The 19494-nt window shown below is 39.2% G+C and overlaps 1 protein-coding gene and 1 long non-coding RNA gene across 2 annotated transcripts in view; one reads left to right on the top strand and one right to left on the bottom strand.

The window, feature by feature from the left end:
- Window positions 1-1635, bottom strand: part of EFEMP1 (EGF containing fibulin extracellular matrix protein 1) — a 63975-nt gene extending 62340 nt beyond the window's left edge. Inside the window, exons 1-2 of the mRNA XM_047782042.1 lie at window positions 1514-1635; window positions 186-273 (exon numbers count right to left, since the gene is read on the bottom strand). Coding sequence (XP_047637998.1) covers window positions 186-266 — 81 coding nt within the window. The 5' untranslated portion in view covers window positions 267-273; window positions 1514-1635. The remainder of the gene's footprint in view (window positions 1-185; window positions 274-1513) is intronic.
- The window catches only part of LOC125128052 (uncharacterized), a 361128-nt gene that overhangs the window by 167546 nt on the left and 174088 nt on the right, over window positions 1-19494 (top strand). The window lies entirely within an intron of this gene.

The following is a 19494-nucleotide window of genomic DNA, read 5'->3' as shown; positions in this document are numbered from 1 at the left end:
ATCTAAATGAACTTTTGGAGGGACCAGCAATTTACAACGAATTTTAAACATGAACTTTCCTAACGTTTGTTTAATTTATTACCCTCCACGGAGAAGAGCCCACATAGACTGGCAGGAATGGATAGTCTTCCTTGTGCCACAGAATTCGCTGAACCGCACTTATCTCAAATTCCATCACCCCTTACCGTGTATGTGATGGTTTCTTCGGTGTCCTGTGACTTGACCAACGCCAGAGTCAGCATAGTTAGGAAAAGGACTTTCAACATCGTGAATCTCAAAGAAAACACGGGACAAACCGATGCTTAGTATCTGCTGCCGGGGAAATATACTTTAGCTGTAAAGTAGCAAGCAAGGTAGAGAAGGCGGAGGAGGCGGAGGCTCCATCATACCCAACTTCCAAACTACTTTCTCATATCCCCTCCCCCACCTCAAGCTTTCCTTGGCCAAAGGCGGCACCAAAGACTGTGAAAGGGTTGCAGAATTACATTCACTTTACTCTGTCGGCTGCGGTGAATATATATAAAGGATGTACAGCATTTTATACTGTTCCTTTGATTCTGCACCTACAAAACAGGCTCCAGAAAGGGGGTGAGAGAGAAAGAATACATGGTAATTCATTTCAAAGGAGAAGGTGCATTTTTTTGCGAGGGCGAAGGTGGAGCAGCAAATCTCATATTCCTTTGAACGTTAAGTCTTTCCTTGTACGCTCACCTCAGCTAGTGAGGCTAGTGAAATTCCTTGTTCAGCTCAGCAGAGATACCTGTGAACCAATATGAATTACCTTGGCCTCAAACTTTTTTTTTTTTTAAACAAAAGACCGAAACAAATCTCGGGAGCAATCTCCTCCCTTAGTAGAATACCTGCCTTTCAGAGCTCGTTCTTACATTCCTCAGCTCTACTCTCTAAGTGGCATTTCCACGCGTTCTCTGTGCACAGCTTTGTTTAAGAGCCCTCAGTTTTGTAGAAGAGCAGCCCAAAGCGACTCATTCCCTTGTACCTTATCAATCCCTCTGTCCCTAAAATGCTACCTTCAGGATTGGGTCTGCCTAGGGCCGGAACTGGGGGACCACACCGTGGCCCTAAGTACCGGTTACAGGGTGGCCCCAGGGAGGCGAGGTCCCCTTCTTAACAGTATGTTAACTGGCGGCCATCCCTGGGGAGCTGCTCAGAGCTCCAGCTTCTAACCAGCTCCGGTGGAATCCAGGTGCGGCTTAAACCTTACACATTGGCCCCCTAAAACTTTCAAAACCTGTTTATGGGCAAAGCCCTGTCGTCTGATTGTCTGCACGCACACACATGCCCATCCAAACAGATGTCACCCGGTATTCGCACATGTTGACACATCGCATTCCGAGACCGCACACCTCCACCTCCCTCTTTGCCTGAGAGATCCTGCACAACGGGGGAGCAGTTCTCAGGTCCACTGCACCCCTCAGGTCACCCCACTTACTCCTCGGCGCGCAGCCCGGCGGGCACTTAGCGCGCTGGCGTGACCCCCATTAGGGGCTCCTACCTGCGCGGCCGTGCTGCGCTCCGGGCCCGGGCAGCGAGGGGAGAGAGCAGGGGAGGGCAGCCCCGTGGGTCTGAACTGGCGAGGTCTGGCAGCGGCCGCGGAGGCAGGAGGAGGAGAAAGGGAGGGAAAGGGGAGGAGAAGGAAGAGAAAGGGAGGAAAAGGGGAGGGAGAAGGAGAGAGTTGAGGGAGGCGCAAGGGCTGAGCTGAGCGCTGCAAACCCCGCTGAGAGCGTGCCGCGCAGCAGGGTCCGCGCCCCCTCGTCCGAGGGCCCTCCACCCGCCCTCGCTCACCTGCCGGCCCCTCACCCTTAGTTCTCAGACAAGCTAGAACTTCAGGCAGAAGATGGCACGTTTGGCATGTGATGTCCGGGGTTTGAATCAGCCTTGGTGATCCTCTAGCCTCCTGGGCGATTTCTCGTGCCCTGTGAGGGTCCTGAGAAATCGCTCCCCCCCCCCCACTAAGTGATCCTAAGAGTAAATTAACCCCATTCGTAGAACTGATTCTTTCGGTTTTTCTTTAAGATACTTCTTTGGGTTTGGGGGGGGGAGTAGGGGAGGGTCTGCTTCTCAGAGGTAGAAAAAAGATCATTCATTCATTCAACAAATATTGTGACTTACTATGTGTCAGGTGTTGGGAATGGGCCAAGTAGAAGTCAGACTTAGAAAACTGAAGTTGGGTTGTTTTGGGTCTCTCAAATACCTCTTTTTTAGGAGCCTCTTTTCTCATCTACTACTTCTCTTCCCTCCACTGGTTCACTGTGGGAGTCCCCAACACTGGTCATTGAAAGTTGGACATTTCACTCTCACCTTTCATTACTAATGGTGGAATTTCAGGAATCTGGAAAGAGTAAAAGAAAATATTTTTTCTGGCTTCTTCAAATCATACCACACAGATTGTGGTTATCTCTGAAAGCTCCAACTCTAAAGTCAGATTAATAGTTTGCCTCCAGGGCAGTTATGCCTTCTGAAGCAGATACACTTTCATGAATGACATAATATGCAAACCAAAGGTATCAACTCTGACCTCATAGGAGGCAGAGGGTGGGAAGGAGATGAACAGCTCCTTGCCCTTCCCCACTGACCTTAGGGAGAAAGACCTTATAGTGTACAAGACAGATGCTGTCAGGTGGAAGCTTCTCTCCTTTGGGGTATGCAGTGGGTTGCCCAGACCTTGCCAGGTTGTTTGCAGGCCACACAATATTGGACAAGATCAAAGGAGCTTCACAACCCTGAACCTTACTTAGTGGGTGGGGTTTTGCTAATATTGAAGAAATTTGGTACCCAAATTCAAATGCCAGTCATTAATAACCTCCAAACTTTAAAATATTGTATCTTTGCTTTTGTGTAGTAAAAAGATCTGTCTGGACATTTCCTTCTACTTCTTTTTGAATTCTTTCTATGAAGAATTGTATCTTCAGCCCTTTCCCTAGAAAAAAAAAATGGGTTAAAATTCTCAAATTTCTTTCTCTAGCCTGGAACTCTTCCTGTATATCCATCTACTGACTTGTTATCTTTATCTTTACGGACATTTTAAACTGAGCAGTTCTGCTGATTCTCACCCTCTCTCCCAACCTGCTGTGCCCACCTGCTTCATCATCTCAGTGAATTGCAATTCATCTTTCTGTTTACTCAGATCTCAGAGTCATTCTTGATTTCTCTCTCTCTCTTTTCCCTCCACACACCCTCCATTCGATTCTTTAGAAAACTCTGTTGGTTCTATCTTCAAACTATATCCAGAATTGGACCACTTCTCATCACTTCTTTTGTGACCATGCTGGTCTGAGCCACTACCATCTTCCACATGGATTATAACAACCTCCTAATCCATCTCCTTGCTTATACCCTCACACCCCTGCAGCCATTTCTCAGCAGAAATTCATCTAAATGGTATCTGAGAGTATGTACTTTTTTTGTGTGTCTGGATTCCTTCACTCAGCATGGTTTTGAGATTTTTGTTGTTCAGTGTAAGAGAAAGTCATTTCTTTTTATTGCTGAGTAGTATTCCATTGTGTAGGTATACCCTGATTTGTTTATCTGTTCACCTGTTGATGGATATTTGGATTGTTTACAGAAAAAGCTGTCATTGACATTCATGTAGAAATTTTTGTGTGGACCTATGTTTTCCTTTCTTTTAGGTAAATACTTTTAGGAATGGAACCTCTGGGTCATATGGTGGGTGTGTGTTTAACTTTATAGGAAAGTGCCAAAATGTTTCCCAAAGCGACTGTATCATTTTACATTCCTACCAGTAATATGTGAAATTCTATTTGATGCTGTCATTAATTCATAATGTTAGCCATTATGACATGTGTGTAAGCGGCATCTCATTGTGGTTTTATTTTATATTTCTCTGATATCTAATGATACTGCACATTTTTATGTATTTATTATCTGTCACTATGTCTTCTTTTTTGAAGAGCCTATTCAAATATTTAATCCATTTATTTTTGTTTTTGCCTTATTAGCTGTAAAAATTTTTTTAATACAGTCTTCCAGCAAGTTCTTTGTCATACATATATTTTAGTATTTTCACCCAGTCTTTGCTTTGCCTTTTTATTTTCTTAATGCTGTCTTTTGATAGCAAACATTTTAAAATATTTATTTATTTATTTTACTTTTTAGGGCCACACCCATGGCATATGGAGGTGCCCAGGCTAGGGGTCAAATCAGAGCTGTGGCCGCCAGCCTACACCACAGCCACAGCAACACAGATCCAAGCCACGTCTGCAACCTACACCACAGCTCACGGCAATGCTGGATCCTTAACCCACTGAGCAAGGCCAGGATTGAACCCATGTCCTCATGGATACTAATTGGGTTTGTTACCGCTGAGCCATCATGGGAACTCCCAATAGCAAACATTTTTAATTTTGATTAAGTCTAACATTAATTTTTTGCTTTATCTTTTATCCTTTTAATGTACTATGTACAAAATCTTAGCTTGGGCAAATCTTGTTCCTGCTTCTGTGAAATGGGGAGGAAAACACAGTCTTCGTCTTAAGATTTTGGGGATTGAATGAGAAACTCATGGCAAATATCAAATACATGTGAATGATTTTTCTTTGATATTAGAACATATAGTGTGAGAAGCTGTAGTAGACCATTCCTCCATCCTAGCATAACCCAGGGTTATTTAGGTATTCCTTACAGTAGAGTATCTTTCGACCAGTCTAAGGTAATGAAATCAGCAATCACATTTTCTGGCTGTTGTTTTAGGGGTGCCCATTGTTCCACGTCAACCAATCAGAACTGCAAGGAAGGATTTCTTTCCTAGGGGAAAATCTTCGCAAGTTCACAGTGGAGAGAACAGTGGCGTCCTTGGCTTCAATTGTCATTGGCAGCCATATTACAGTGCAGAGGTAAGCCAGCCTGAGCATAAAGGAGATCCATGCCATGCATGGCCAGCTGCATGGAGAGAATCTGAATCTTGATGGATGGATTATTCAGAGGGCTGACTGACCCTAGAAATCATGTTACTTTTAGGGGTTCTCCACAATGTTTTAATTTTTAAAATCAGAAGGAAAAAATAAATATCACCCTGACTGGATTACATTTGTCCTTATACCACTGCAGTTGTACAACATAATTTCTTTTTTTAATGGAGGAAGGGCCCATAAAAGCAAGAGTGCTTAGGGACCATAAAACTCAAAATGTGGCCGTGATTGTTGAGCTTCCAAATCAGCCAAATGTGAACTCTGTCTGTCTGCCTCTGCAGTCCAGTTTTTAAGGTAATATATTTCCTTATGGCTCAAACCAGTTGAGTCAGGTGTTCAGTAACTTGGAGCAGAAAATGTCTCACTGCTTCCTACTCTGGGAATCTGGACCTTGTGATGTGTTCTATCTGTGTCCTGCTCTCCAGAGTGGTAGGCCTTGGCTGTTTCTTGGGAAAAACTGTTGGGAGAGATTGCGGCTTTCTGTTGTTGAGCAAGTAAGTGTTCTATCTGGATCAGTTTCTGGGTCTCTCTCCATCATTTTACCTTTCTGTGTGTGTTTGTGTGTGCTTTTCAAAGATTTAAGACTTGAATTCTCCCTTGAATAGTCCCTGCCTCAGGGAGGCAATCCTGGCTTCTCTCCATGTGATTTGAAAAATAACCAGTGACCAATTTTTATAAGGGATCCCTCTATTCCTCAGTTTGCCAACTATTATACTATATGTATCACAAAGAAAAATTAAGATTATAATTTTTTTTTTTACTATTTCCCTTTTTTAAAAAAAAATCCCTGAAATTAATTAGAAGTCTTTAGGAGCCACAAATGTCTTTAATTAATTGAGTCATAGAGCCATAAGTCTTGCGGTTAAAACTCAATTAAGATATTTATTGGGAGTTCCCTTCCTGGCTTAATTGTTAAAGATCCTGACTAGGATCCATGAGGATGTGGGTTCGATCCTTGGCCTCACTCAGTGGGTTAAGGATCCCGCATTGCTGTGAGCTGTGGTGCAGATCACAAGCGCGGCTTGGATCCAGTATTGCTGCAATCAGCTCTGGTTTGACCCTAGCCTGGGAACTTCCATATGCTGAGGGTACAGCCCTAAAGAGCAAAAAAAAAAAAAAAAAATTCACTTGTGTGTAGGCAACTGGGAAGTGAAATCTGTGAAAAAAATGAGTTCAGAAAGAAGGCAGTAAAGACGGAAAAATTACGTAGGAAGTAATAGCAGGGTGATCAACTCACCCCAGCTTGCCCAGGACTTTTCCAGTTTTTCACAGAAAATTCTGTGTCCTGGGAGAGCCCTCAGTCCCAGACAAACTTAAAGGTATAGACAAAAGGGATGGTAGAAAGAAAATAGGACAGGACCCAGGAGTTCTTGCCTGGATTTTTGCCATACTCTAGCTGGGTAACCATGGCAGTTGCTTAACTTCTTTGAGTCAGTTCTGCACCAACACTGACCTACGTAACACTTATTTGTAGCTATTTTATTGTACTTACCTGTTGTTAACACATTGTTCTTACCTGTATTTTTCACATTGCTTTTGCTTGTTCATCATCTATTCCCTTATAGTGGTAGGCCTTGACCAGTCTTACCCATAGAATGCCCCCAAGTGTACACAAAGGAGAAACTCCTAAGTCCACAAAATAAGGAGAAATGGCCCAGTGCCAGTTCAAAAATATCAAAGTCCAGAATTTGGCTATTGAGGCTGGTGATGTGGCAGAATCATTGTCTTCTCTAGTGGTTTAAGTTTCTGTGTGCTAATGAGTCTGAGGATACAAAGAGTACTGGGCCCACGACTCCAGGTTCCTCTGACTGGAAGACAGTCTATTTTACATGGGCTGTGAAGACTTCCAGATTTAGGTTTGCCTCTGTGAGCTACAAGGCAAGCTAGGACCTGGGGCATCCACTCTGAGCTTTTATTTTGTTTATACAGTAGTCCCCTCTAACCCATGGGTGTATGTTTTAAAGCTCCCAGCAGATGATGAAACTGTGGATAGTCCTGAACCCTATATTTACAGGTTCTTTGTTGTTGTTGTTTGTTTGTTTGTTTTTGGCCATGCCTATGGCATGCAGAAGTTCCTGGACCAGGATCGAACCCCTTCCATAGCAGCAACCCATGCTGCTGCAATGACAATGCTGGATCCTTAACCCCTGTGTCACAAGATAATCCCTATTATGTTTTTTCCTATACCTATGATAAAGTTTAATTTTATAAATTAGGCACTGTAAGAGGTGAACAATAATAACTAATAATAAAATAGAACAATTATAACAATATACTGTAATAAAAGTTATTTGAGTGTTCTCTCTCTCTCTCTCAAAATACCTTATTGTAGTATACTCACTCTTCTTCTTGTGATGATGTAAGCTGATAAAAAGCCCAAATGATGAGATGAAGTGAGGTGAATGATGAAAAGCACTGTAACTTAGCATTAGGTTACTATTGACCTTCTAACACTAAGTCAAAGGAGGATCTCTGCTTCTGATGATCCTGGATTGTTGAGCCATGTGATGTCTATGATTAGATATAGGCAGATGATGTCAATGATTGGGGATCCCTGGTGGGATGGAGCAGGATGGCTCAAAATTTCATCACGATACTCAGAATGGTCCAGCAATTTAAAACTTATGAGTTGTTCTGTTCTGGAATTTTCTATATAATATTTTCAGACCATGGCTGACCCTGAGCAACGGAAACTGTGGGAAGCAAAACCATGGATTATTGGGGACTGCTATATCATTTGCTTTTTTATTCTTACTGTCCTCAAATCCAGACACCATGATTTGGTCTTGAGCACTTCCAGTCCACATGATTTGTATGGAATTTCTTTTTCCTCTGACATTTTGGGTGAGCATATAGCCCAGGCTCTGCCAAGCAACATCACATCTATAGATACAATGATTGGGTCAGAAATGATAGACATACCCTAAGATAACCCCCAATGAGGGTTCAAGTCCTGCTGTGACACTCACTGACTATATGAACTTGGGAAAGTTACCTAACCTTTTTGTGCCTCAGTTTCTTCACAAGTGAAATGGGGATAATGATCATTCCTATCTCATACAGTATTAATGACTATTTAAATGCATATAAAGACCTTAGTACAGTTCTTTACACAGAGTTATTGCTGCTGTTGTTATTATTGATCACAGTGACTTAAATCAGATAATCACCTTGCTAAACTGTTATGTAATTTTATAGATTTTAAGATCTGTTTGGTGGAGAAAAATCATAATTTCAGAAGAGATTCATAGATGTAGATGACCACTCATTGGGCTTTTAAATTTCCATCTGCTTTTGAGTATGTATCTGAATCAAAGATGTCTTATCAATGTGGCTCTGTTCTAAGAGTGGCTGGTTAAAGTGTGGGTCAACTATACCCAGCCTTGGGTGTCCCTGGTGTTCTAGAGACTGAGACATGAATTGCAGAATCAGCCTTCAATTTCTAGCCATGTAGCCAAGCCAGGCAGTATTTGGGTCCAGTTGGTCTGTGAAAGTATATGTCCTTATTGAAACTGTTGATAGAAAAGCCAATGCTGGGGCCAGGTTTTCTGTGTAAGACTTTTCCTTTCATAGAAAAAGTTTACTTTTTAAATATTAGATTTTTTTTTTGTCTTTTTGCCATTTTCTTGGGCCACTCCTACGGCATATGGAGGTTCCCAGGCTAGGGGCTGAATGGGAGCTGTAGCTGCCAGCCCATACCACAGCCACAGCAATGAGGGATCCTAGCCGCGTCTGCAACCTACACCACAGCTCATGGCAATGCTGGATCCTTAACCCACTAAGCAAGGCCAGGGATCGAACCCACAAGCCCATGATTCCTAGTCGGATTCGTTAGCCACTGAGCCACGACGGGAACCCCAATACTAGATTTCTTATTGATATGATAAAATTTGATCACTGAGAACCAATAACCCCTTCAACATAGACTTGCAAGAATACTGTTGGTTAAATTATTTATTTTCTTGGACTGCTTACATACTGATGCTTAAAAATTCAATATTTTTGAATAGCTAAGTTTACCATTATTATCCAAGAAAATACTCTTGTGAATACCTATATGATTTCTGATATACTTCCCATTATTAAGGCAAGTCCTTGGAAGAAATAGCTTCTAATTTATCTTTTTAGATTTTTTTTCTTTTTTCTTTTCTTTTTTTTTCTTTTTCTTTTTGTCTTTTTAGGGCTGTACTCGCAGCATATGGAGGTTCCCAGGCTAGAGATCGAATTGGAGCTGTAGCTGCTGGCCTATGCCATAGCCACAGCCATGTGGGATCTGATGTGGCATCTGTCTGAGACCTACACCACAGCTCAAGGCAACAGTGGATTCTTAACCCATTGAGCAAGGCCAGGTATTGTACCTGCATCCTCATGGATGCTAGTCAGATTCGTTTATGCTGAGCCACAATGGAAACTCCAAAATTCTTTGATTTTTTATCTTATCTTTTGTCATTGAATTGGAGTCAGCATCAGGCCAACAGAAAAGATGAATTTAAGTGGCCTTTTAGCACATGCTGCCTTTTGTACTGTGCATGGGCACACGTGCGTGCACACACACACACACCCCCCATTATAAACCTCTATGCAGAAAGTAATGTGTATTTATTAAATTGATTGCTAAAACACCCCCAAACATTAACCCATGTGACGGGTGGCCTGTGCTTTAGAAAAGGACTCATTGAAATACATGGAGATTAGTTGGATTGCAGATTTGGCCTCAAAGAATATTGGTAAATTTGCATTTATGTGATATTAATTTGCCTGAAGTATGTCATTGGTGAGTTCTTTGTTTTAGTGAGTGCCAGATGTATTCTTCTTCAGAATATATTCGGTCAAACTCCCCTCCTGAATGCCAAATGGACATGAGAAAACTGTCATCTGGAGCTTGTAAATTGTTCTGAAATTTTTGGAATTTTATTGAAGGCTTGATTTCATCATAGAGCAGAGAATACCTTGGATGAATAAAAAAGCAAATAAATCAAAAATGATTGGAAACAGTAATTAGAATTTCCTTGGAGAGATAAAGTGTATGATGTAAATCTACTGCCTTGCAAAAAAAAAAAAAATGCTTTCTAATAAGTTATCAGATCTTACAGAGCAACTTCAGATGCAGACAGAGATGTGAAGCTTTCTTTGGTTTTCTGCAACAAGTTCCTCTATTTTTTTCAAAATTAGCTTTTCCGGAAACTTCATTTAGGTAATCAAGGCCGATGGGGTTTAGGATGATTGCATTGTGGAGCATGAAATTAGAAGTAATATCCCTTGAAAATTAGTAATTTTATTTTAATATGCAATTTAATGAAATGGATCATCACACTCCCACTTTTGCCAGTTTGGAATCTTTCCATAATATTTTGTTGACTTTTCAAATTTTCTGTGTTCTACTTTCCAATTTTGTTTTACCTTACTTGAATTATTTTTTCCTTCACTTTGTGGATGTTTAATAAAATAAAAAATCCTCCTCCCCTGTCCTTTTGTGAATACTTAACCTTGTATCTTGATACTAATTATAGATAATGAAACAGGTTTTAAAATCTCTTTGAAAATATTTAAATTAATTTTTTAGGGAGAAGTTCAAACAAAATCAAAGACATTGTATATGTTGACTGTAGAATTTAAAAAATGTGTAATAGCATTACTAAAAATGATTTAGGATTTTTTTCCTTAGTATGTCACATCCTATACCAATGGAATTGCTGAGACCAAAGCCTAAAATGGAATGGATATTATTATTTTCTCTCTGCTCTTGGAGGAATTTTAAGGCATAAATTATTTGATAAACTAGCATTAACTTCTTTCTCACTGTAGAATGTGGAAAGGAAAAAAAAAAACCCTTTCTACTTGGAATTTACAGTATGCTGCTAATGGAAAAAATATAAGGAGTGACATATCTGACTTTTACCGTTAATTAAATAGGGCAAATGTGGAAACTCTATTCAAGGTAAGAGGTTAAAAGTTTACGTATCCACAAGGGAGATATAGCAAGGATATTGCTTAGATTTAAGTGTTTTTTTTTTTTTTTAATAACTCTGTTCAAACAGATGCTTCAATTGCAGTTAATTTTTAAAAAGGCCAAGAGTTATAAAACACTTGAATTTGTTCAATACAGTTGGAAGAATGGCAGGATCAGAAAGGACTTTCCAATCTGATTTAAGAAATATGAATTCACTTTATGGAGGAAAGGAAAAAGAAAAAAAGGGATCTTAGCAGCCATCTGCTCCAATTCCCTTGTGAAACTTACAGTTTAGATGACTTGTTCCAGTTAACCCTTGTCAGTGGTAGAGCCAAGGACTAGAACATGGTCTCTTAACTTGAGTCCTTGTCTTTGGGGCATTCCACTTCCCTGCCCTATGTCTTTATCTACAGCCTCCTTTGTCTCTCTGACTCAATCTTCATTTTCATCATCCATTCATACAAAACAAATGGAGAATTTGACTGAGGCATGTTTCAAGGCTTAGGGAGCTGTTGGGTGGAGCTGACAAGTAAGTATGCAGAATGAAATGAATCTTATCTCTCTCTTCTGCCAGGCTATGATCTTCTCCAAGGCAGGGACTGTGTTTGTCCACCTCCCTTCTAGGCCACATTGCAGAACATGTTCTACGAAGCTTTATGTAGAATGTACTCTGCCTCAGGAAATTTGTCCACCTATCATCCTAGGAATCCTCTGTTTTGATTTCTTCCTGCTACCTCCTACTAGGAGTCCTCCTCTCAGCCTATACCCTGCTTTGGACTGCCAATTCACTTGGTCAGTCTGACTTTGATTTTGTTGTTTCTACTAGAGATTACCTTTTGTATTATTTCTACTTAACATTATGCTTGGCAAACCTTGGTCCCAAGACACTGTCCCTAGCCCATGCCCAGCTTCCACCCATCTGGGAACTGAAATTGGTAGTCTTATCTTTGTATGGCTGAGGAAATGAGGATAGCCTTGCACTTGGTAGAGACTCATCTGATGTTTGTGGAGTGGACAGTAAAGTAACTACATGGTGTCATCTTTGTTGTCATCCTCATCTGTTTATTGAATATTTGGCTTAGAGAAAAGTTGTTAAATAACAAATATGATGCAAAATGTCTCAAGGTTCAATTGATCACATTCAGATCCATAAAATTAAAGTCTACTCTTAGTGTTGAATCTCCAGATAGTTTGTTTAAATTACCTGGCAAAATCTATGAATAACTGGTTATTTTCTACCTTCTTTGTGTATTGTGAAGATTTAGTTTGGATATAAGTTTTGCTATATTAAGGAGGTATTTTCTCTTCTCTCCAAGGAATTTTCTAATCAATGAAGGAAATGAGGTTGTTCTGTGTACACAGAGTTCTATCACTTAATCTTCTTTCAAACGCTTTCAGAAATTCTGGGCTGGAGTTAACTAATAATTAGCAATTTAAAAGTAATGCATGGGAGTCCCCGTCATGGCACAGCAGAAATGAATCTGACTAGGAATTATGAGGTTGTGGGTTCTATCCCTGGCCTTGCTCAGTGGGTTAAGGATCCAGTGTTGCCATGAGCGGTGGTGTAGGTCGCAGACGTAGCTTGGATCTGGCGTTGCTGTGGCTGTGGTGTAGGCCAGCAGCTGTGGCTCTGATTAGACTTCTAGCCTGGGAACCTCCATATGCCATGGGTGCAGCCCTATAAAAGACAAGAGACCAAAAAAAAAAAAAAAGCGTGAATCAGCTATATTTTAGACAAAATAGTACTTATTTTTCTTCTGTAGAAGTATATTAAAGGAATATGACAATAAGTTTTAAAATGACAGTCTGTATTAGAAGCTTATTTTCAGTAGTTTGCTAGCATTTAAAAATGAATTTATTGTTTCTAAACATTCTGTGGCTTCCTTCTTCTAATGACTCTTTTTGACAATACCATTTGTATTTTTATTATTTTAAAAGTAATATTTGCTCAGTGCAGACATTTTACAAAACTAGAAAAATATAGAGATGTAAATTAAAATCATCCATAGTGGAATTCCTGTTGTGGTGCAGTGGCTAACAAATCTGAGTAGGAACCATGAGGTTGTGGGTTCGATCCCTGGCCTTGCTCAGTGGTTAAAGATCCGGCGTTGCTGTGAGCTGTGGTGTAGGTTGCAGATGCCGCTCGGATCCCGTGTTGCTATTGTTCTGGTGTAGGCGGGTGGCTACAGCTCCAATCAGACCCCAAGCCTGGGAACCTCCATATGCCGTGGGAGCGGCCCAAGAAAAGACAAAAAGATTAAAAAAAAAATCAACCATAGTGAAAATGAATTAAATATTATCACTCTAAGAGACAACCACTGTTAACATTTGGTTGTATTTTGTTCCAGATTTTTTTATATGCCCAAGCACTCTCTCTTTCCTACATATTTATTCTAAGTATATAGGCAAATGTAGACAGTATCATTATTTTGAAACATGTACATTATAGAAAAGTATAAGATTTTGTATATTTTAATTCTTTCTCAACATTTATACTTTAAACATACCTTCATATTATGTAATATTTTGTAAAGCTTATCTTTGATTTTCTCTATGAACAATCTCTAACTTTAGGTTCTGGTCATTACTGAATTGGACTACCATAATTTTCTGGATAATAATCATGCTCCAGTTAAGTTGATTGAAAATCTGTCTTTTTTTTTTTTAAACCCCCAATTAAGATAATACCATACACAGAATTTTTTCAGATATCTTATTTTTTTGAAAAAGCTGATGGATCAGAAAGATCTTGAGGAGGACTGCATATAGATGTAAAATAACACTAACTGCCAAATTTTATATATATGCTAAGTTCCAGAAAATGTGCTAAGCATTTTTAAAAATACATTACCTCAATTTTTTATAACATCTGGAGGTGTATTCTCATTTTTCAGTTAAAAAAAAAAAGAATGCTTAGAGACATTGTATGACTTAACAACAACAATAACAAAAATCTGACTTTGATGGGAAAATGATCCCTTCCATTTTATGACACATAAAGATTGGGCTAAATACCTGTGTATGCTGCAACAGCACCACATGTGTTTCCCTTTTTATTACATTGACCTTCTGTTTGTAATTTCCCCATATCTGTGTGTCTGTCCCTTCTGAATCAAAATCTCGAAGGGCCAGGTCATATTAATCTTGACATCCTCAACACTCAGCAAAGTGGCTTTAGCTGGTTCTACAAATATGTTTATTAAAGAAAAATGAAGAAATGGAGGCCCAGGGAAATTCAGTGTTTCAAGAGAGAAGGATTAGTCTAGATCTCTTTGCTACAGGGCAGGTCTGGCCTCCTAGTTTCTTTGTTACTGAAGTTAATTCAGGCCACAACTGGCTCACATTGAAAATAATAATGTCTTTTCTGTCCTTTGTATCTTTATTGCTATAGGACTTTCATTTCAAATTCTCTCCTTCTAGGCAAGGAGGCTCGAGGGGGTCTTACATGGCTCATGAATGCATTCTTCTCACTTCTGCTCATAGCCAGGTGGTGCTGAGCCTATAAAATGGCATAATTCTCTTAGGGGCATAGTCTCTAGGGGACTGTACCTCCTAAAGTTGGGCTGAAGCCCTTGAGATTTCAAAGTGAACTGTGTTCTGGAGGCTCCAGACAAATGCAAAAGATGAGGAACTGGCCTAGACCAATGCAAAGATGAGGAAAATGTCTTTTGTCCCTCCTCAAGCTATATTTCACCACAGAAACACCAAAGTGGCATTGCATTGGACATCAATATTTGCATAATCAATAGCAGCAACATTTCCTTCAGTCTATCGCCTGATCCACGCCTTTCCTGAGGAATCTATATATTTAAAAATTTTTTTATAGTTGGTTTACAATGGTCTGTCAATTTCTATGTGCAGCAAAGTGACCCAGTTATATATATATATATACACACACACACATTCTTTTTTCATATTTTCCTCCATCATTTTCAATCACAAGTGATTAGATATAGTTTCCTGTGCTACACAGCAGGATCTCATTGCTTATAGTTGAAGCTTTGGCCATAGGGACAAATCTGAGTGGCAATACTATCCACAGGGCATGCTACTATCCTCTTCTTTTCCTCCCTAACAACTATGTCCTTGTTAATGAATCAAGCTTGGGTTTTCTGTAGGAGGCTCTTCAATTTCCTGGTACAAGTCACCTTCCAGCAGACCCACCCTACCAGTTCACCAAATTCAGACATCTAAATTTCAATGGAGAACATGGCATATGTACATCAAATTATACTTTAGTCTGCAAGGATGATCTGTTGGTTGGTAATGAAGATAGGGTTTTGAACTTCCACTACAGAGTGAAGAACCTTTGAACATTTGCTAATTGTAGACTTCCTTTTGGATTTTCCTTGAAAGTTTCTGCTAATCTTGCTGCATACTTGCTCTTATTGGTATGCCTAATTATTACTACCCTCCTCATCTTCCCCATACCATCTGCTGTGTGTCTTTCCGTTCATCTTTTAGCCCCCCTCATTTATTTTTCTACCAGCTGCTGAGGAAAGCCAGATTTCTTAAAGCAAAATCATTGCATTTACATATGGGATAGGTAACAACCAGGTTACAGAAAATAAGGGTACCCTGTTCCTTCTTATTCTTACTCCTTTTCCTATAAATAGCCTTGAAACTAGAATTGAACATGTTAAGAATTAGTTTAAATGAAATACAATATATCAGGCTTGTGTAAAAGGAACTGATTCCTGTGTTCTATCTTTCAGCTTGAGGATCCTTTTTCAGGTTCTTCTTATTCTCATATTCTAATATTTATCAAAGTTCATTAAACCACCATTATATCTTTAATTCTTTGACCTCCTTGGCCATTCATGTTCTTTTTACGATTATACTTCGGAACTACATAGGTTTATTACCACTCCTCTGTTATGCAGAAATTTATCTGAAGAAATTTACCTAAAAACAGACAGACACATAGATATAGAGACTCACATAGATGCACAGACAACACACATTTAATAATGGCATAGCTGGGTCTAGAATCCTATTTTCTGGATTTTTATCCTGTATAATATTAAGCCCTTTATTCCTTTTTGAGTATCTGCTGTGTTCTAGGTCCTGGGCTAGGTGTTGGCGGACAAGGAGGAACACCCAGCTTCGGCCCATCCTAATTTGTAAGGGGAGACAGATAATGCTTAGTCCTTTCTGAAAGAATCAAAGGTCTTTTTTGAGACACATACTATATACTTGTAAGATAGCTATCCAGGTCTGAGAAGTGGTTTATAATAACAGAGTGAAAATTTAAAGGCATATTATTGGGGTAAGAGTTAAGAGATTCAGAACACCCCCACCCCCCAGTAATAAGCTACTGTCAAACATTCATTACTTTTGAGTCTAAGCTCCACAAGGGTAGGGGCTGTCTTCTGCCTGTTTGCCTCTGTGTTAGTGCTTGGTATGGAATAAGTTCTCAACAAAAATGTGTTGGATTAATTGTTGAATGAATAGTTTTTCTTTTGGAAGCTCTGGTTTAGTTGAAGAAACTCATAACATACCCACAAATATCATCACCCTCTGGTCAGGAGTGATTGGCTTTAACAAATGCTTATCAGCTTTTTTTTGGTGACTCTTAGCTTTCTGTTTTGCTACCATTTTCTTTAGAATGTTGAAAAACCCACAGAGATGGCTTTCTTTTTTTTTCTTTATTTATTTTTTCCCACTGTACAGCAAGGGGATCAAGTTATCCTTACATGTATACATTTTTTCCCCCACTCTTTGTTCTGTTGCAATATGAGTATCTAGACATAGTTCTCAATGCTATTCAGCAGGATCTCCTTGTAAATCTATTCTAAGTTGTGTCTGATAACCCAAAGCTCCCTATCCCTCCCACTCCCTCCCTCTCCCATCAGGCAGCCACAAGTCTATTTTCCAAGTCCATGATTTTCTTTTCTGTGGAGATGTTCATTTGTGCTGGATATTAGATTCCAGTTATAAGTGATATCATATGGTATTTGTCTTTTTCTGACTCATTTCACTCAGTATGAGATTCTCTAGTTCCATCCATGTTGCTGCAAATGGCATGATGTCATTCTTTTTTATGGCTGAGTAGTATTCCATTGTGTATATATACCACATCTTCTGAATCCAATCATCTGTTGATGGATATTTGGGTTGTTTCCATATCCTGGCTATTGTGAATAGTGCTGCAATGAACATGGAGGTGCACGTGTCTCTTTTAAGTAGAGTTTTGTCTGGATAGATGCCCAAGAGTGGGATTGTGGGGTCATATGGAAGTTCTATGTATAGATTTCTAAGGTGAAATGGCTTTCTTATTGGATCTGGGCAATACTGTGGAATTAATTTGTGTATGTTTTAGTCTTTCCAACTAAATTTCTTTCTTTTTTTTTAGGGCCTCATCCATGGCATATGGAAGTTCCTGGGCTAGGGGTCAAATCGAAGCTACATTTGTCAGCCTATGCCATAGCCACACTAACTTGGGATCCAAGCCATGTCTGCAACCTACACCACAGCTCATGGCAATGCCAGATCCTTAACTCACTGAGTAAGGCCAGGAATTGAATCTGTATCCTCATTAGGATTCATTACCGATAAGCCACAAAAGGAACTCCTCCAACTAAATTTCTTAAAGTGCAGATTTGTAAGAGTGAGGATTTATGTCTTACTCTTTTGATTCACTGTTTCATTGGGCAACAATGAAATTGTAAAACACATGGAATGTTTAAGATACATCCAAACTCAAAATTCCTTTGCAAATGAAAGTGAATGTGTATTTCTATTATTTATAAGTGGTAATGCATTAGGTCTGACTAGCTTCCAATTTGTGGAAATAATGTTCATATGAGAGAGTTCTTAGTCACATATTTGAAACTGATTAATAGACTGCTCCTAAATTATAAAATCATTATAAAGCCAGTGACTGTATGCTCTTCAAGTAGCTTGTTAAATCAGTAAATTCTGTGAAATATAAACAACCTAATAGTCAAACCATTAATGGGCAGTAGAATGAATTAAATTCTTGGTTTCACTGCCACACAAAGATACCAGTGTTTAATTTGGTGATTTGATTTAATTAGGTGATTATGTGCTGATTAACTAGTATTGCTTTTTATTTGAAATTCTTGAGTACATTTGATTGTTATAATTGAATCTCATGACTAAAAAATAAAACTCAGCTTATATCTATGTAAAAATCATCTGGATGGTTTGTGTGTGTGGATGTGTGTTATTTATTTTACAGATTGTTTGCTTTAAAAAATGTTATTGGCCCCTCAGTTTTACTACAACTACTTGTAGAATACATGCTATGTACTAAGCGTTGGGTTTACCACCATGCCCCTAAGGATATTACAGTCTGGAGGGTTATCAAACACCTAAGAAGGCATTTTTAATGCAATGTGATGGGGCAGCACGGAGAGCACAAGGAAGAGGTAGTTAACCCCACCTTGGGAAGTCAAGGAAGGCTTGCTTCCCAGGAGGAGCATTTAAGGCAAGTCCCGGAGGATAAGTCAAGTTATTCACTGACGAGGGAGGAAATGGCCCTTCAGGAAGACTTAGAGAGCCTCCAGGGGAGCTGTAAACAGCATGGTATAAATGGAGTCCAGAGATCAAGGAGAGAGAAGGGAAGGGGTTGAGGCTGGACAGATAAGGTGGAGTTGGGTCTTGAGGCCCTTATTTGCCACACGAAGAATCTGGGCTACATGGTGTATATAAGTGAGTTTTGAGTATATTTGTCTCTAATTGAAAAATATCAGCTGGATTTAGTAACAGAGGTCATATTTGACCTTGAAGAGAGTAGTTAAGTGGAAGTTGTGGGAGTGGAAACCAGACTGAAGCAAGTTGAAGAGTGAATAAAAAAATAACGAAGTAGAGACAGTGGCTGCTGTCAAGTCGAGCAGTTATTTTGATTTATGAAACATTTAAAGTTTGTATGTCATTAAATATATAGGATTAGGCAGAAATTACAGGTTAGCTATAATAACAGATGCTAGGTTTATTATCATAGACCTCTTTTGATGTATGCTAATTTTAATTTCCAAGAGTGTTGTGAAGAAAAGAATGTTAGGTGATAAAACTGTTTCCTTTAACAAGAAGAATCATTTTATGATCAAGGCTAATGTCTTCTACTTAAGAATTATGGTATATCTGAGATCTGGTAAGTTCCTACAAAGTTCTGTCTCACAGTGACTAAATGAGAAAACATAAAAGTAGTTATAGTTACTGTTCGAAACAAAGCATGTCACAAGAATCTAATTTTTGAAAATAACCTTATTCATTTCATATAAGAATTCTTACCATTATAAAAGACACTTGCTGTAGGATATCTTAGGCTCTTTATACATGTAAAATTGCTTGAGTAATAAGAGTTCTGCTTTCATAATATTATACAAAGCAGCCTACCTGTACTGTGAGTACCATGTTGCCCATTTTTCAGCACAAATTATTTTTTCTCAGGCTGTAATCATTAAAAATGAAACTAATAAATGATGCTTCTGATGTTAAAACTGCTATCAGAGGTGGATTTACCTGAAGTTACTGAAAGTAGAGAGTTTTCTATAGTACTTGTACAGCCTTATATTCAATTTTGTATTTCAAATATCTAAGATCCTGTACCTAATTTTGTATTCATAATTT

Source organism: Phacochoerus africanus, chromosome 5, assembly GCF_016906955.1.
Source record: "Phacochoerus africanus isolate WHEZ1 chromosome 5, ROS_Pafr_v1, whole genome shotgun sequence".
Taxonomy (NCBI): Eukaryota; Metazoa; Chordata; class Mammalia; order Artiodactyla; family Suidae; genus Phacochoerus; species Phacochoerus africanus.
Note: the sequence above shows the minus strand (reverse complement) of the source record. Positions and strands in the feature narration are given on the sequence as shown.